Source organism: Erythrolamprus reginae, chromosome 3 (assembly GCF_031021105.1).
Source record: "Erythrolamprus reginae isolate rEryReg1 chromosome 3, rEryReg1.hap1, whole genome shotgun sequence".
Lineage (NCBI taxonomy): Eukaryota > Metazoa > Chordata > Lepidosauria > Squamata > Dipsadidae > Erythrolamprus > Erythrolamprus reginae.
In genome coordinates, this window is record NC_091952.1 from 221329081 (window position 1) to 221344606 (window position 15526).

Below are 15526 nucleotides of genomic sequence, written 5' to 3' on the forward strand. Positions count from 1 at the left end.
GCGCAGGCGCCGCAAAGACTTTAAGCCCTCCTCTCTGCTACTCTGCGCTGCCATTTGCAAATTGTCGGATCGTTCCAGGCGGCGCGAGCCTGAAAGAGCGAGGGCCGGCTCACGCGAAGAATCGCGCTTTCATTGGCTGCCGAGAGTTCGGAGGGGGGGGGGGGAGTTGTGGGGGCGGGGCGAAATGCCAGGGCGTTTTCCCGGGAAAGTGAACCTTTACTACGCGTATTTAGCCGAGAGCTCAGCATAGCCGAGCAGAATGTATAAGCGCACCATTGGGCCTACCGTCTTTTTGTCCTTTCTATCACTTTCTACTTATGCTAAAACCAACTATAATTCTATACTTGTTTGACAAAATAAATAAATAAATAAATAAATAAAAATTTGGACATGGTTTACGTTTCGAATGGGCACCTGCATATCCAACCTGAATCGGGCATAGGCGAGTAGATCATTTGTACTTGCAAATACGAAGGAAAAAATACAAGTAGTTTTGATACAGAAGCGCCTTTTAATTGCTTCCTTTCTGTTCTGAAATTGGAGTGGGCCGCTGAGTGTATTAGGAATGGCAGTCAGGAGGAGAGAACGATATTCTTCGATTGTAAAAAATATATATTTCAATAAGTTATTATGAAAACATAGCATTGGATATTGCCTCTCCCTTAAAAAGGAGCTGCTGGACACACTTGTCATGAATTCCTTCCCTGGTCTTATATTTAATAAATATAAAAGTCTAAATAGTTAACCTTTCTTATCAGTGTATTTCAACATGATGTCTTTTCAAACTGCCCATTAACATTTTAATGTTTAAAAGATGCTTGGCAGGCATATGTCCAATGCTTGATACAGTAATTAACTGTTTTCCTTTGAGAAACACTGAAATACACTGCTGAAAAAAATAAAGGGAACTTAAACACAATAAGTAAATGAAATTTCTGTGAAATCAAACTCCACTTAGGAAGCAACACTGATTGACAATCAATTTCACATGCTCTTCTGCACATTCAACTTTGTGTACAGTAGTCCCTCACCTATCGCTGGTGTTACGTTCCAGACCTGGCCGCGATAGGTGAAATCCGCGATGGGGAATTTATTGACTGATAGTACTTATTTTAGTATTTATATTGTAATTGATTGGTAAGTTTTTATTGTTTTAAGTGTTTATAAACCCTTCCCACACAGTATTTATTTTAGATACAGTATTTAAATAGAGTATTTACAATTTTAGATTTTTTTTAAAAAAAAACACCTGCCGATCGAGTTCCTCAGAAACCCGCGATGAAGTGAAGCCGCAGTAGGTGAAGGGACTACTGTAGAACAAAGTATTCAATATTTCATTCATTCAGATCTAGGATGTGTTATTTGAGTGTTCCCTTTATTTTTTGAGCTGCATGTTTATATTGTGTACTAGATTAGCCAAATGTACTGTGTGGCTAATCTACAATATCACTTACCACCAAACCAAATTTCAAATCCCACTTTTCATAAAAAGAAAATATATTGGGATATTTTAACATGGTACCGTATTTTTCGCTCCATAAGACGCAGTTTTTTTCCTCCCAAAGTAGGATGAAAAATCAGCGGCGTCTTATGGAGCGAAGCTGCAGGCAGGGAGGGGGGGGGAGGCGCTGGAGCAGAGGGGGGGCGGCGATATACTCACCAAAAGTGTCCCGCCTCTGTCGCCGCCTCTCCTCTTCCCAACCCTGAAGAGTCGCGCACCGCCTCCCGGGAGCCCAGCCGACTTTTGGAGCCGTTTTGTTTTCAGCTGGGCTCCCAGGAGGCAGAGCGTGGCCGGGTACCGTGTCTTCGCCTCCGCGCGCTGCCTCCGCCCGGCCGAGAACAAAACGGCTCCAAAAGTCGGCCGGGCTCCCGAGAGGTGGTGCGCGACTGTTTCCTCTTCGCTGCAGAGCCACACGGAGGCGAAGACACGGTGCCCGGCCACGCTCCGCCTCCCGGGAGCCCAGCCGATTTTTGGAGCCGTTTTGTTTTCAGCTGGACTCCCGGGAGGCGGAGCGTGGCCAGGCACCGTGTCTTCGCCTCCGTGTGGCTCTGCAGCGAAGAGGAAACAGTCGCGCACCACCTCCCGGGAGCCCGGCCGACTTTTGGAGCCGTTTTGTTCTCGGCCGGGCGGAGGCAGCGCGCGGAGGCGAAGACACGGTACCCGGCCATGCTCCGCTTCCCGGGAGCCCAGCTGAAAACAAAACGGCTCCAAAAATCGGCTGGGCTCCCGGGGGGCGGTGCGCGACTGTTTCCTCTTCGCTGCAGAGCTGTCGGGAAGAGGCGAAGACAACGGCGCCCTCCACTCTCTCTCCCTCTCTCTCTCTCTCTGTTGCCGGCGTGGTGAACGAGAGAGAAAGAGAGAGAGAGAGAAAGGAGGGGAGAAAGAATGAGAAAGAAAGCGAGAAAGTAAGCAAGAGAGAAAGACAGGGAAAGAAAGCAAGAGAAAGAGAGGGGGGAAGAAGGGGGAGGGAAAGACATAGAGGGAGGGAAGGAGGGAGAGAGAAAGAACAAAAAAGAGGGAGGAAGGAAGAGAGAAAGGAAGAGGGATGGAGAGAGAGGGAATGAAAGATGAAGGAAGGGAGAGAGAAAGGGGGAGGGAGAGATAGGAAGGAGGGAGAAGGGGGTAGTTAGGGAGAGGGAAAAGGAAGGGCTTGGAGAAAGGCAGGGGGAAAGAAAGATAGAAAGGAAAGAGGGAGGGAGAGATAGAAAGGAAAAAGGGAGGGAGGAAAGAGGGAGAGATAGAAAGGAAAGAGGGAGGGAGAGATAGAAAGGAAAGAGGGAGGGAAAGATAGAAAGAAAAGAGGGAGGGAGAGATAGAAAGGAAAGTGGGAGGGAGGAAAGAGGGAGGAAGACATAGAAAGGATAGAATTATGGATGCAAGAACTTGCTCATGTGTGATAGCTACTTTTTGGCTCAAAATATTTTTGTTCTATTTTCCTCCTCTAAAATCTAGGTGCGTCTTATCAGCAGGTGCGTCTTATAGAGCGAAAAATACGGTATATAATTTATAAAATATGCATTGTAATTTATAAGGAAAAAATTGTTTGATTGTTCGAGGTTTTTGTATGACCACACACAGCTTATAACAAATGTTTCTACTTCCACAGCTGATAGAATTGTAAAGACTGTAATAGTGCCACCTCCAGTAGTGAATTTATCTGAAAATATTAATTACATTACAGTGATCCCCCGATTATCGTGAGGGTTCCGTTCCAAGACCCCTCGCGATAATCGATAACTCGCGATGTAGCGGCACGGAAGTAAAAACACCATCTGCGCATGTGCGTCCTGTTTTCCATGGCCGCGCATGCGCAGATGGTGGGGCGACGGCAGTTCGGAGGCTGGCAATGGTTATTTTTCATGCCGGCAACCCCCCCAGCGCCTCCGGGCTCCTCGCCGCTACCCCCGCCCGCCCGATTCGCCCCTCTCACCGGCTTTCTTGGGGCACGAGTCCTTCTGTCACTTCTGATTTTCAAGTCCAATTTGAACCTGGTTTTTTTGCCCTCTCAAGTTGCTAGCTCTCAGTGAGAACACTTCTGTCACTTCTGATTTTCAAGTCCAATTTGAACCTGGTTTTTTTGCCCTCTCAAGTTGCTAGCTCTCAGTGAGAACACTTCTGTCACTTCTGATTTTCAAGTCCAATTTGAACCTGGTTTTTTTGCCCTCTCAAGTTGCTAGCTCTCAGTGAGAACACTTTCCACACTTCTGATTTTCAAGTCCAATTTGAACCTGGTTTTTTTGCCCTCTCAAGTTGCTAGCTCTCAGTGAGAACACTTCTGTCACTTCTGATTTTCAAGTCCAATTTGAACCTGGTTTTTTTGCCCTCTCAAGTTGCTAGCTCTCAGTGAGAACACTTCTGTCACTTCTGATTTTCAAGTCCAATTTGAACCTGGTTTTTTTGCCCTCTCAAGTTGCTAGCTCTCAGTGAGAACAGTTTGGTCAGTTCGGGCGGGAAAAACTGCGCACGTATTTTTAAGTAATTTTTTTTAAAAAAATTCGCGATATAGCGTTTCGAGAAGATCGAGATGGTATCATTTGCTGAAAAATCGCGATATAGCGATTCGCAATGATCGGGATCGCGAAACTCGGGGGATCACTGTACTTCAAATATTTTTGATAAAAGTCAGGGTTGAAAAAGATTAAATTGTTAATACAATTGTAACACATAACCATAATGTATTGTTGATATTTGAACCATTTAATTGATCCAAAATCCAGCTAACATCAAAATTAAATAGGCAAGCAAACCATAAATACAGAATGCTTTTAAAAATAAATATAAAAATTCCAAAAGAGCATCTATGATTGACTGACTTTACATAATGCAGAATCTTCAGTAGATATATTTGAAGAATTTATGCAATTAAAACTTTTTTGGCTGAAACAGTTACTAAATAATGTGACTTCTATAAATTGCTTTTGTAATTAAAAAAACCCTCACTACTATGGAAATTGTGTATGTGAGTCACTCTCCATTAGTTGGATCACAGGAGTAGAATGAACAATACTTATTGAAGTTCTCTTTTTAATCAAAACTACTATGTACGGTATTTCCATTCTTGCTGGAAATTTTTTGGTCTCTTCATTTGATAAAAAAAAAAAATTATTTACAACATTTATATAGTAGACCACCTTTCAGACAATTCTGAGCAGTGGCTAAACTCTCTTTTTCAGGATTATTCATTACAAGAGACAGTAAATAGGCAAATGTTGTAACATAAAATAATCTTATTCCATTACGTTTAATAAGCCCACCCTATTATGGGATTTTATTTCAAATTCATTTATTTTAACTGGTTCAGAAAACAGCAGGCAAATAACAAAATTACCTGCTGAATACTACGTTTATAATAACCCACATGTAACAATGCAGCAGCACAGATTAAGTACCACTGGTAGACTTTTCAGTTGAGAAGATGTCAGTCTGAAATCAATTTTCGGCACATGGAATGACTTGTATGACATATGTATTGGCCCACTTTAGGAAGCAACTGATTAAATGCAGATTTCTTTTTAAACTGAATTGCTGTTTCTTAGGAAAAAACACTCTTGTACCATAGAGCTAGCAAAACAAAGTCTTCTCATGTTCAATAAATACAAAAGTAATATTTTCCATAATTACTATAGATAAGAATCTGCATCTGCTACAAATTCAACATCATTATCAAGATATTCCAGGATAACATTTCCACCATTATAAAGTGGCGATTCTTTAGAGCTTATCCACGATTCTACTGTGTGATCCAAAGGCAGGGCTTCTCCAGATGCTGTGTGGCAAAGTCTTAATTTCTGAAAATTGGGAGGGGAGAAAGTTAATCATCTTTAAATCGAAATATTTGGAATTTCCACAATATTGCTTCAATTGATTTACCTTGGCTGTGGTTTTGTTGTTGTCATTTTTAAGGCTTGCTAAGCGGGCTGCAGAATCTATCGCTTTGCCAATACTCCATTTGCGGCAAAAGTACATGGGTATATTTTTATTTTTGCTTCCTTTGGGTAAAAATATTTGGAAATAGATTCTATCTGTCTATAAGAGAAAAAAAAAACAAGGTGCAGTGTTAAAATAGTTCCCAGTTGCATATTTCATTTACTTTATAGCTTTAAAAGGAACTTTTAAAGCTATAAAGTCTCCGAGTCTGCGGAGAGGGGCGGCATACAAATCTGATAAATAAATAAATAAATAATAAACTTTTGCTTTTCTCCACCAATGCATAAATTTTAAGAAAAATTCCACCTTCCTCCTTTACTTCAGCAAAACTACATCTTACATATAAGCAACGCTGCCCCTTACCATCGTTGAAACAAGTTTGTGGGATTAGAAAAAAAATTAGGGGATACTTCGGTTATTCAGAAATAAGCATGATTTACCTGCGGTACAGATTTCTCCCCACATGCGTGCATTTTTAGTTTCATCAGGGCTATCTTCGCAGCTGTTTCAGGGTTCTTGGCTCCTCTGCATTTTTTAATTGCAGTGACTTCTTTTTTCGAATCTAAAAATATAGACATTCACTGGGTTGAATTACCTATCCCTTTCCCCCCATAAATGCTAAACATAAGTTATCCTGAAAAAAAGTGCTGCCTCTCCCTACTTGTGTGATCAGTCTCTTCCCTGATCTTCAAATACTGACAGTTGCTAATATTCAACATGAGTGACAGAAGTAACAGCAATGAAATCTAAAGGAAGAGATGCTTAGGAATTCCTAAATATCAGAAAAGAAGCTTGCAAGTATGAGAAAAGAAGCTTATATGATACTGTATACCTCTGTCGTCAGGCATGGGGGAATTGAATTTTTTCCCTTCCCCCTAGGCTTATAGAATTTATACATGGTATGCTTGTTTGTATGATTGGTCTCTTAAATTGGGGTTTTTAAGATTATTTTTAATATTAGATTTGTTACATTGTCTTCTTTATTGTTGTTAGCCGCCCTGAGTCTTTGGAGAGGGGCGGCATACAAATCTAATAAATAATAATAATAATAATAATAATAATAATAATGATAATAATAATAATAATAATAATAATTATTATTATTATTTTAATATAAAATACTGTAGAACAGCAGTATCATTATTGAAAAAAGGCTCTGAATTAATTATACTACAATCTATTCTTGCAGATTTCAATATGTAACAAACATAGGGGGCATGGTGTACATTGACACCCAAATGTCCAGAGGTGAATTGTCTTGCTGCATGCCAGGCTCAACAATCCATGTGTTTCTTTTCATTTTTTAGTTTTTTAAGTTATTTATATTGCAAATACAGTACTGTATTTTTCGGAGGATAAGACACACCTTTTTCCTCCTTAAGAGAGGCTGAAAAGAGGGTGCGTCTTATACTTGGAATGTAGCTTTTCGAAGCTTTTCCCCCCCAGCCCTAATTAAATGCTAATGATCTTCCTGGTTTTCAGCCCTAACCAGTGGATAAAATTGTTCTGTCGGGCCTCCCGAAAATTCAAGGATACAAATTTCAGACACGCACACGTTTGAAAATTCAAAACAATGTCCTTTATCACAAAATTCAAAATAAACTAAGCACTCTTTTTGTATTGCAAAGAGCACTCTTACCAAAACCACCAGATAGTCTGTACAGTTTCCCTTAAGCAGTCATTAAGTACTTAGCCAGCAGCTGTGGAGAAACTTCACACCCCTTCTTCTTCCAACGAAGGGAGACACACATACACGCTGCTCTGCCTTGGTTTCAAAGGCGTGAAAAAACAACAAAGTCCAGCACACAAGATTCCTGACGAAACTGCAACAGATATTCTTCCACAATGGCCAAACCCACATACTGCTATTTATAGCAGCAGCCCTAATTACTGGAGTCCCACCCAAACACAGGTGGCCTCCCTTATTTCCTGTAATATGTTCTTACTTGGTCTTTTCTACGCATAATTCTGTGCTTGCCTGGGTCTAAAATGTCATCATCTGAAGCTACAGAAGATAAGGAAGATTGACTACCTTGGCTGTGTGCCAAGCCCTCCTCTGCCGAGTCACTCCCACCTTCTTCTTCGTCCAAGGAAACTAAACTCTGATCTGATTGTGTCGGCAATAACACAGGCCTGTGACATGTTGAATTTTCCCCTGCATCCACCTCCCCATTCCCTGGGGCAGGAGCTGGGCTAGAACCAACCACAACGTAAAATAATGTGCTGAAGCTGAACAGATTAAGGACACTAAACAGGTGAATACCTGATAGGTAGATTATTTTCCTCCTATTTTCCTCCCCCCAAACTAAGGTATGTCTTATACTCCAATGCGTCTTATACTCCAAAAAATACAGTACTATATGGGATTATAACTCTGGGTATACTTTGAAAAAAGTAAGAACTGGAATATGAAGTATGGAGTAGTCTTTTGTTACAGTATACCATTCAGTTCAGAAGAAAGACTTCAAATTCTCATTATAATCAACCGAGCTTACAGAGTGCGGCTTAATCTCTGCAATTCTTTTGAAACAGGATTTATTCAGCTAAAGGGCATGGATCACCAGATATGTGTTCTATTCTAACATGGAGTTCTGAACACTCTATTAAAGGAAACAATATTTTTTTAAAAATCCTTCTGCACTTACCTACAATATCTTTAATCAGTTGCCGAGTGACAGTCATACGAGCTTGAGGGATTTCCAGTTTCTCACACTCATGGTCTGACTGATGACGGTGCCTGGAAATAATAGACTGTCAAATATTCACTAGGTACTTTACAGAACAATAGGATAAGATTTGTTAAATCATTGCCTTTGCTCACCTTAAACAAAATTGTTTTTCACAGTAAGCACATAAGACGGGTACGAGTTCTCTTCCATCACAATCTTTATACATGCATGGAAATGATTTGTGACAATCCAATTTCATATTTTTGTTTTTTAGATTTGCCTAAGTGAATTTAAAAAATATAATTAAAAATCTTATTTCAAAAATCAAATTTTATATTAAATTATTAAAGTTCATAGTTTGAACTAAATGTACACTATTTAAACTACCTGAGAGGAAGTAGCTAGTTCAAATTGAGGTATACAGCGTTCCTCGATTTTCGCGGGGGATGCGTTCCGAGACCGCCAGTGAAAGTCGAATTTCCGCGAAGTAGAGATGAGGAAGTAAATACACCATTTTTGGCTATGGACAGTATCACAAGCCTTCCCTTAACACTTTAAACCCCTAAATTACCATTTCCCATTCCCTTAACTATAATTTACTCACCATTATTACTGGTACTCACCATTGAATAAGACACTTAGTGATCCTGATATTTATAAACATAATTATTTATTAACAATAATTATTTTTTTTGTTATTTATTTGCAAAAATTATTACTTTGGTGATGACGTATGATGGGCGGGAAAAACCGTGGTATAGAAAAAAAACCCGCGAAGTATTTTTAATTAATATTTTTTTAAAAACCGTGGTATAGGCTATTCACGAAGTTCGAACCCGCGAAAATCGAGGGAACACTGTAATGCCAAACTATAGCAGTTAATCCTTTGCTTAAATTTCTCCTTCTGGATATATAAGAGCCAACAAAATAATTTGCATATTATTCTACAACCTAGAGTACATCTTGATATAACAGCTCTTTGCAGATTAGACACAAGTCATAACTAGACTACATAGCAAAAACAGATCTCTTGCAAACCATCTTTTGTAAATCCTGGTAGCACAGTGGTTGCACAATACTGCAAGCACACTCTGCCACAGCCTGAAGTTAGATCCTGACAGGGTTCAATATTGACTCATCCTTCAATCCTACCAAGGTCAGTAAAATGAGGACCAAGACTGTTGGGGGCAATATGCTGACTCCGCAAACCACGCAGAGGTGCTATAAAACACTATGGATTGATATAAATCCTGCTACTATTTACCTGAAGCCTTTGGTTTTACCCTACTGTTTGGAGCAGTTCCCTAACTCTGACGATTTGTCTTTCTATGGTGTTCTATCTATCCAAATTGCTAGCTAGAACTTCCTCAACTGGTCAACAGGAAAGTATAAATAATAATAAAAGAAGCCAGCTAATAGTTTACCTCCAACCTATCTGCTCTTCCCCAAAGATAGGAATACCCACAGAGCATCAGAAAAATAGTAATAGACTCAAACTAACCTGGATAAGACGGAGTGGCTGTGGGTTCTGCCTCCCAGGGACAATTCCATCTGTCCGTCCATAACCCGGGGGGGGGGGGAATTATTGACCCCCTCAGAGAGGGTGCGCAACTTGGGCGTCCTCCTCGATCCACAGCTCACATTAAAGAACCATCTTTCAGTTGTGGTGCGGGGGACGTTTGCCCAGGTTCGCCTGGTGCACTAGTTGCGGCCCTATCAGGACAGGGACTCACTGCTGACAGTCACTCATGCCCTCATCACCTCGAGGCTCCACTACTGTAACGCTCTCTACATGGAGCTACCTTTGAAAAGTGTTCGGAAACTTCAGATCGTGCAGAATGCAGCTGCGAGAGCAATCATGGGCTTCCCTAGGTATGCCCATTTTACACCAACACTCCGCAGTCTGCATTGGTTGCCGATAAGTTTCCGGTCACAATTCAAAGTGTTGGTTGTGACCTATAAAGTCCTTCATGGCATCGGACCAGAATATCTCCGGGACCGCCTTCTGCCGCACGAATCCCAGCAACCGGTTAGGTCCCACAGAGTTGGCCTTCTCCGGGTCCTGTCGGCTAAACAATGTCGTTTGGCAGGACCCAGGGGAAGAGCCTTCTCTGTGGCGGCCCTGACCTTCTGGAACCAGCTCCCCCAGGAGATTAGAACTGCCCCCACCCTCCTTGCCTTTCGCAAACTCCTTAAAACCCATCTCTGGCATCAGGCATGGGGGAATTGAGACATCTCCCTCAGGCCTATACAGTTTATGCATGGTATGGTTGTGTGTATGTTTGCTTTTAATAATGGGTTTTTTAGTGTTTTTTAAATTATTAGATTTGTTGTACATTGTTTTATTGTTGTTGTGAGCCGCCCCGAGTCTATGGAGAGGGGCGGCATACAAATCTAATAAATAGATAGATAGATAGATAGATAGATAGATAGATAGATAGATAGATAGACAGACAGACAGACAGACAGACAGACAGAACTTAGATTTTATATATTGATTTACACTGCTTTATAGCCCCAAGCAGTTTACAGTCAGCATATTGCCCTCAACAATTTGAGTCTTCATTTTACCCACCTCAGTTGGATGGATGGCTGAGTTAACCTTGAGACTTCTGTGATTTGAACTGCCAAATTTCAGGCAGCTGGCAGGCAGCAGAAGTAGACTGCAGTACTGCACTCTAATGATCGCACCACTCAATATTTTGAGGCTTAGCTGAAAACTGTTTTCAACTACTGGAATGAAAGAATTTTTTTCCCTTTCATTGCAAACAGTGTTCACAATCAGTCTAATTCACAATAACTTGGTCAGTCCTTCTAAATTATATAATCTAAAAGAGAGCTTTTTTGCAGACATAATTTGGCAATGACAACCTGGATAAGAAAGTTTTATTTGCAAAAATATTCCAAAGAATAAATTTATCTTATTAGGTAAAATGTTCATAAATGTAACATGAACAAATTAATTATGAATTAGCTTACCCCAGAACAACCATGAGCAGACAGACTTCTGTGTTGAATGCTTAACAAAGTTTTACAGAAACAAAAAAAGCCATTAATATGTATAATATAGGATTTTATGAAAAAGAGTGACTTAGTCTAAAATTCAGTTTAAATTGAAACAGTGTCATGTAATATTTACTACTTAAAATTTGTTCTTTTTCTTTCTCATTTCTATATTATTTTCTCTATCCTTCTTTATAATCCTGTTCCAAATATTTAAAAATAGTCTAAATTTATAGACTAGGCCTTAATAATTAATAATATAATTACCAGAAAACTCCTGAGCAGCCATCACAGATAAAAGGGAGGAAATCTAATATGAAAGAAATATTGTCATTATATCCATACTTTGATAGGTATAATTATACTGATAAAAGGTAAGTTGGAAGATCTATTCCATATGAACACATTACTGGCCAATTTGTATGCTAAATGGAATAAACCTGAGGCCAAACTGCAGAATTAACCAAGTATTCTTAAGCACAGTTTTTAATTTATTGGATTTAAAGAGGTTTCAGTCATAAATTCTGAACAGTGTTGTAAATCAGGTTGAAAATATTTCAGTAATAAAATTGAAAAAAAATCTCATAGAATACAGTACACAGTTGCATGTATACTATTGTTATAGAAATACAACCTACTAATTTAATAGCAGTGGACTGTGATTTTGTCTTTCAAACTTTAAAAAAAGGTAATTGATGTTTCCACCTTGCATGGTTTAATAAGTGTCATGGTAAGAAAATTTCTCTTTTTGTTTCCAAATTTTATATTTTCACAGTTACAAGAATATAATTTTTCAATAGCTATATAGTTCCTGTGTTAAGTTCTCACAGGGTTGTAGTTATTGTGAGGAACATTGTATAAATTTATTGAACATGTGGGTTATGCATTTAATAAGACACCAAGAGAAATTTCAATAATATAAAAATGCATATTGATACAAAATAACACTAAACAAATAAGAACACTAACAAATAACAGTAAAGAACAATACATTATGATAAATGTAAACTAAGTTTGGAACATTTTGCAGAAAGGCAGGATTACAATGTCAAATATATAAGTGTGAATAAAATTATTCTTTCCTTGTCCAATTTTCATAAAACCTCTGGCCCACAAGTGCTTTGTTTTTGAATGACTGGGATGATTTTCAGTAGATCAGAGTTACAATTAGCAATAGTTAGTAGAAAAATAAAGATTTTTCATATCTCCTATATTAAGCTAAAGATGGAAGCAAAGTGACATTTTAATGGTAGCCTGGGGAGCACATCTCTTCTAAAAAGGCCTCCTTTGGAACTACTAAAGATAGGCAGATTCCACTTTGTACCTTAATTCTAGGTTTTACACACATATCTTTTACGCACAAAAATTACACACAAAAATCAATTCTTTGTTCTTAAGGACTGTTTAAAACATTAAATATAAAAGATGGGAGGTTTACTCATGTAAGGGTTTTTTAAAATTGCTTTTCATTAGTCATAACCACAAACATCCTTCAGCTACATCTAACCAGCAAGCAGTCGGGCAGATTCATAGAATGACCCCTCGTCTTTTCGATCGCCCGCTCTTGCCAGCACCCGGGTTTGCGCTCGAATATCTCTCGTGAGAAAGGCAGAAGCAGCAAGCCAAACGTGGGAATTGTACGACGCTGAAATTCCCACGGTGACAGCCAGCCAATTCAGAGGCACAAATGTTTCGCGGTAAAAGTTGCGACCCCTGGAAATACTTAGGTGAGTCCGACTCCCACCCCAAGCTGTTTCCCGGCCGACCATTGTTTGTCCTCTACAGATTCTCCTGACCTGAACCTCCCACCAAAACGCCCTTACCGAGCTGTTTACACTCTTCAACCCCGCAATGCTTCCCGATCTCCAATTCCGCCATGTTTCCCAACAGCGCATGCGCGCTCCGACAACTTCTTCGGAAGATGCTTGAGAGGACTTTATTCCATCCCTTTTTCTTTTCCCCTTACCCATTGCTTGAAACCTAATAGGGAGGCGGGATGGTCCCTGACGTCACGGAGGAGGTGGAGCTTGTGCGATGACTCATGAATAATCCATGTAATTATCCCAGCAACAACAGCTAACTTAGTTTGTGTTTCCTTCTGGAAATTTTTCGGCTTCCCGTTCTAGACTTCAGTTTAAGTTTCTTAAAAGTCTCTCCTTCTGACAAATTAAGAAATGAACTTTGTGATGCCACAAGAATCCATTGCCGTGCGGATATTTTCTATTGTGTGAGCTAAAAAAATAAAATTTAATAGACATTCAGAATCGTTTAGAAAAAATGCTAATGCAGTTACTTTTAATAATCCAGTAACTGGCTTGTTTATAGCATGAGAATTTGGGGTTGTGGTTAATCACAAGTTAATCAGCAAAGGAATCAACAAAGCCTTTGACAAGACTGCCTTGTAGTTTGTAAAAAGTGGGAAGAATTCTACTATACAGTATTACGTACCAGTCAACTTTCAGCTCAACACAATATTACATTCTCTATATACTGTACAGTATTTTTCAAAAGATTTACAGAAGTTACTGAAATAAGTTTAAAGGTACAAAAGTAGATGATCAGTGGACTAGAAAGTGATATAAAACTGGATACCTTTTACAACCATATAGTTTTTGGAAACAATTTTGAAAAAATGTTAATTTTTTTTGTTCAGTTCTCTATTTTGCATTAAAAGAGCCTAAGCATATGTTGCTGCTTTGAAGAACTGCATTATGATCCAATTGCTTAAAGTGGCACTTTAAAGCAGTGTAATCATGTAATTGAAATACATCAGAAGCTGTTTTTCATTACTGTAAAGCACATAATATGGAATAATAGATTAAATTTATAGGAACATTCCAGTTGAGTATTAGAGAGACAAAAATAACTTTAGTAATTGTGAGCGCAGAAAAATACTTTGGTAATTGTGAGTTCCCTTTTGTGCATTTATTCAAACAGAAGCTGGAGAGTCCTCTATCTGACATGATTCAGTTTGAATTCTTAAAATATCCTCCACTGCTACAGTTCTTATAAAATGTTATACATTTTCTTGCATTTTAAAACACATAAATTTGAAGAGTCTTGCCATGTATTAGACAATGTTTAAAGTATGCTGTAGTAGTTTTTGCACAAGGGATTCAACATGGCTACCTTTGTGGAATCTACAGAGACTATATTGCCACACTACCGACAACTGGTGAAGAAAGTTATATCCATCATAAATCTTTAACTTTTCACTGATGTGAATGCTTTTAACCTCTTTTATTCCAATGGCAATCAAGGTTTACTCTTAGTTACAATGTGTGTTGGACTTTTACCCATGTTCAAGGGTTCAGAGTAAATATGCAACAATAATGGATAATTTCTGTGAATTACAAGCAAAGATTTAGATTCAGAATAACTCTATTGGCATTTTGAATTTTGTGATTTGTTTAGTAGGTATGTGCGCATGATTGTATAGTTTAATTTGTGGTTTTACTGTTTTTTACTGTTTTATATCTGACTTACTGTATTATTGTATTATTTTATTGTTGTAAGCCGCCCTGAGTCCTAAGGCATTGGGAGGCATATAAATCAATTAAATTAAATTAAATTAAATGTAGACTAATCGATATACATTAAAATGAAATCTCATTGCATACAACTCAAGGGTCACCACCTCCAATATACACAACAAACTCTCTATACAAATTATCTAAGTACAGTACAGTATTGCTAAACTCTGGAATAACACACTTCCTGCACCTAGGACAAAAATACATTACTATTGATCCAATAGTAACAATTCAAGGTTAATAAGGGGTGTGTATATAAGTGCACCACTTATGTGCACTTAGGGTAGGCAGCCTACCGTCCCTGCCCTACTGTCCTATTTGTCCTCTTCTATGGTTACTTTTTACTTATGTTGTGTTTATGCAAACTACTATTATCCTATACATGTTTTGACAGACAAACAAACAAACAAACAAACAAACAAATAAATAAAAAATAAAATAAAATACATCATTGCGACCAGTAAGGGCTCACAAAGTCGGCCTTCTCCAGATCCCGTCCACCAAATAATGTCGGTTGGCGGGACCTCGGGGAAGAGCCTTCTCTGTGGCCGCTCCGACCCTATGGAATCAACTGCCCCCAGAGATTCGCATTATCTCCTCCCTACCGGTTTTTCGGAAAGCTGTTAAAACCTGGCTTTTCCAGCAGGCCTAGAATTAAGACTGATTGTTGCAAGTATGGTTTTATAATACAGTACATGTGATTTTAGTGATGTTTTTTATTGGTTTTTTACTTATATTTATATCTGTTAGCCGCTCAGAGTCCTTTTGGAGTGAGGGGCATATTAATGCAGTCAGTCAGTCAGTCAACCAGCCAATCAATCAAAATAAAATAAAATAAAATAAAATAAAATAAATAAATAAAATAAAATAAACTTCAGGAACGGGAGTTTAGT

The 15526-nt window shown here is 38.9% G+C and overlaps 1 protein-coding gene across 2 annotated transcripts; it reads right to left on the bottom strand.

Moving 5' to 3' along the window:
• Positions 1-4179: 4179 nt before the first annotated feature.
• Positions 4180-13066, bottom strand: ZFAND1 (zinc finger AN1-type containing 1). Of its 2 annotated transcripts, none has more exons than XM_070747983.1 (8): positions 12924-13066; positions 11368-11410; positions 11077-11116; positions 8250-8377; positions 8074-8165; positions 5869-5990; positions 5372-5527; positions 4180-5289 (listed from the first exon to the last, which is right to left on the bottom strand). In XM_070747983.1, exons 1-8 carry the CDS (start codon positions 12976-12978, stop codon positions 5122-5124), a joined length of 804 nt encoding a protein of 267 aa, XP_070604084.1. In that variant the 5' UTR covers positions 12979-13066; the 3' UTR covers positions 4180-5121. The 2 variants fall into 2 exon arrangements, with proteins under 2 accessions (XP_070604084.1, XP_070604085.1); XM_070747984.1 differs by having other exon boundaries at positions 8485-11116; positions 12924-12985.
• Positions 13067-15526: the final 2460 nt, after the last annotated feature.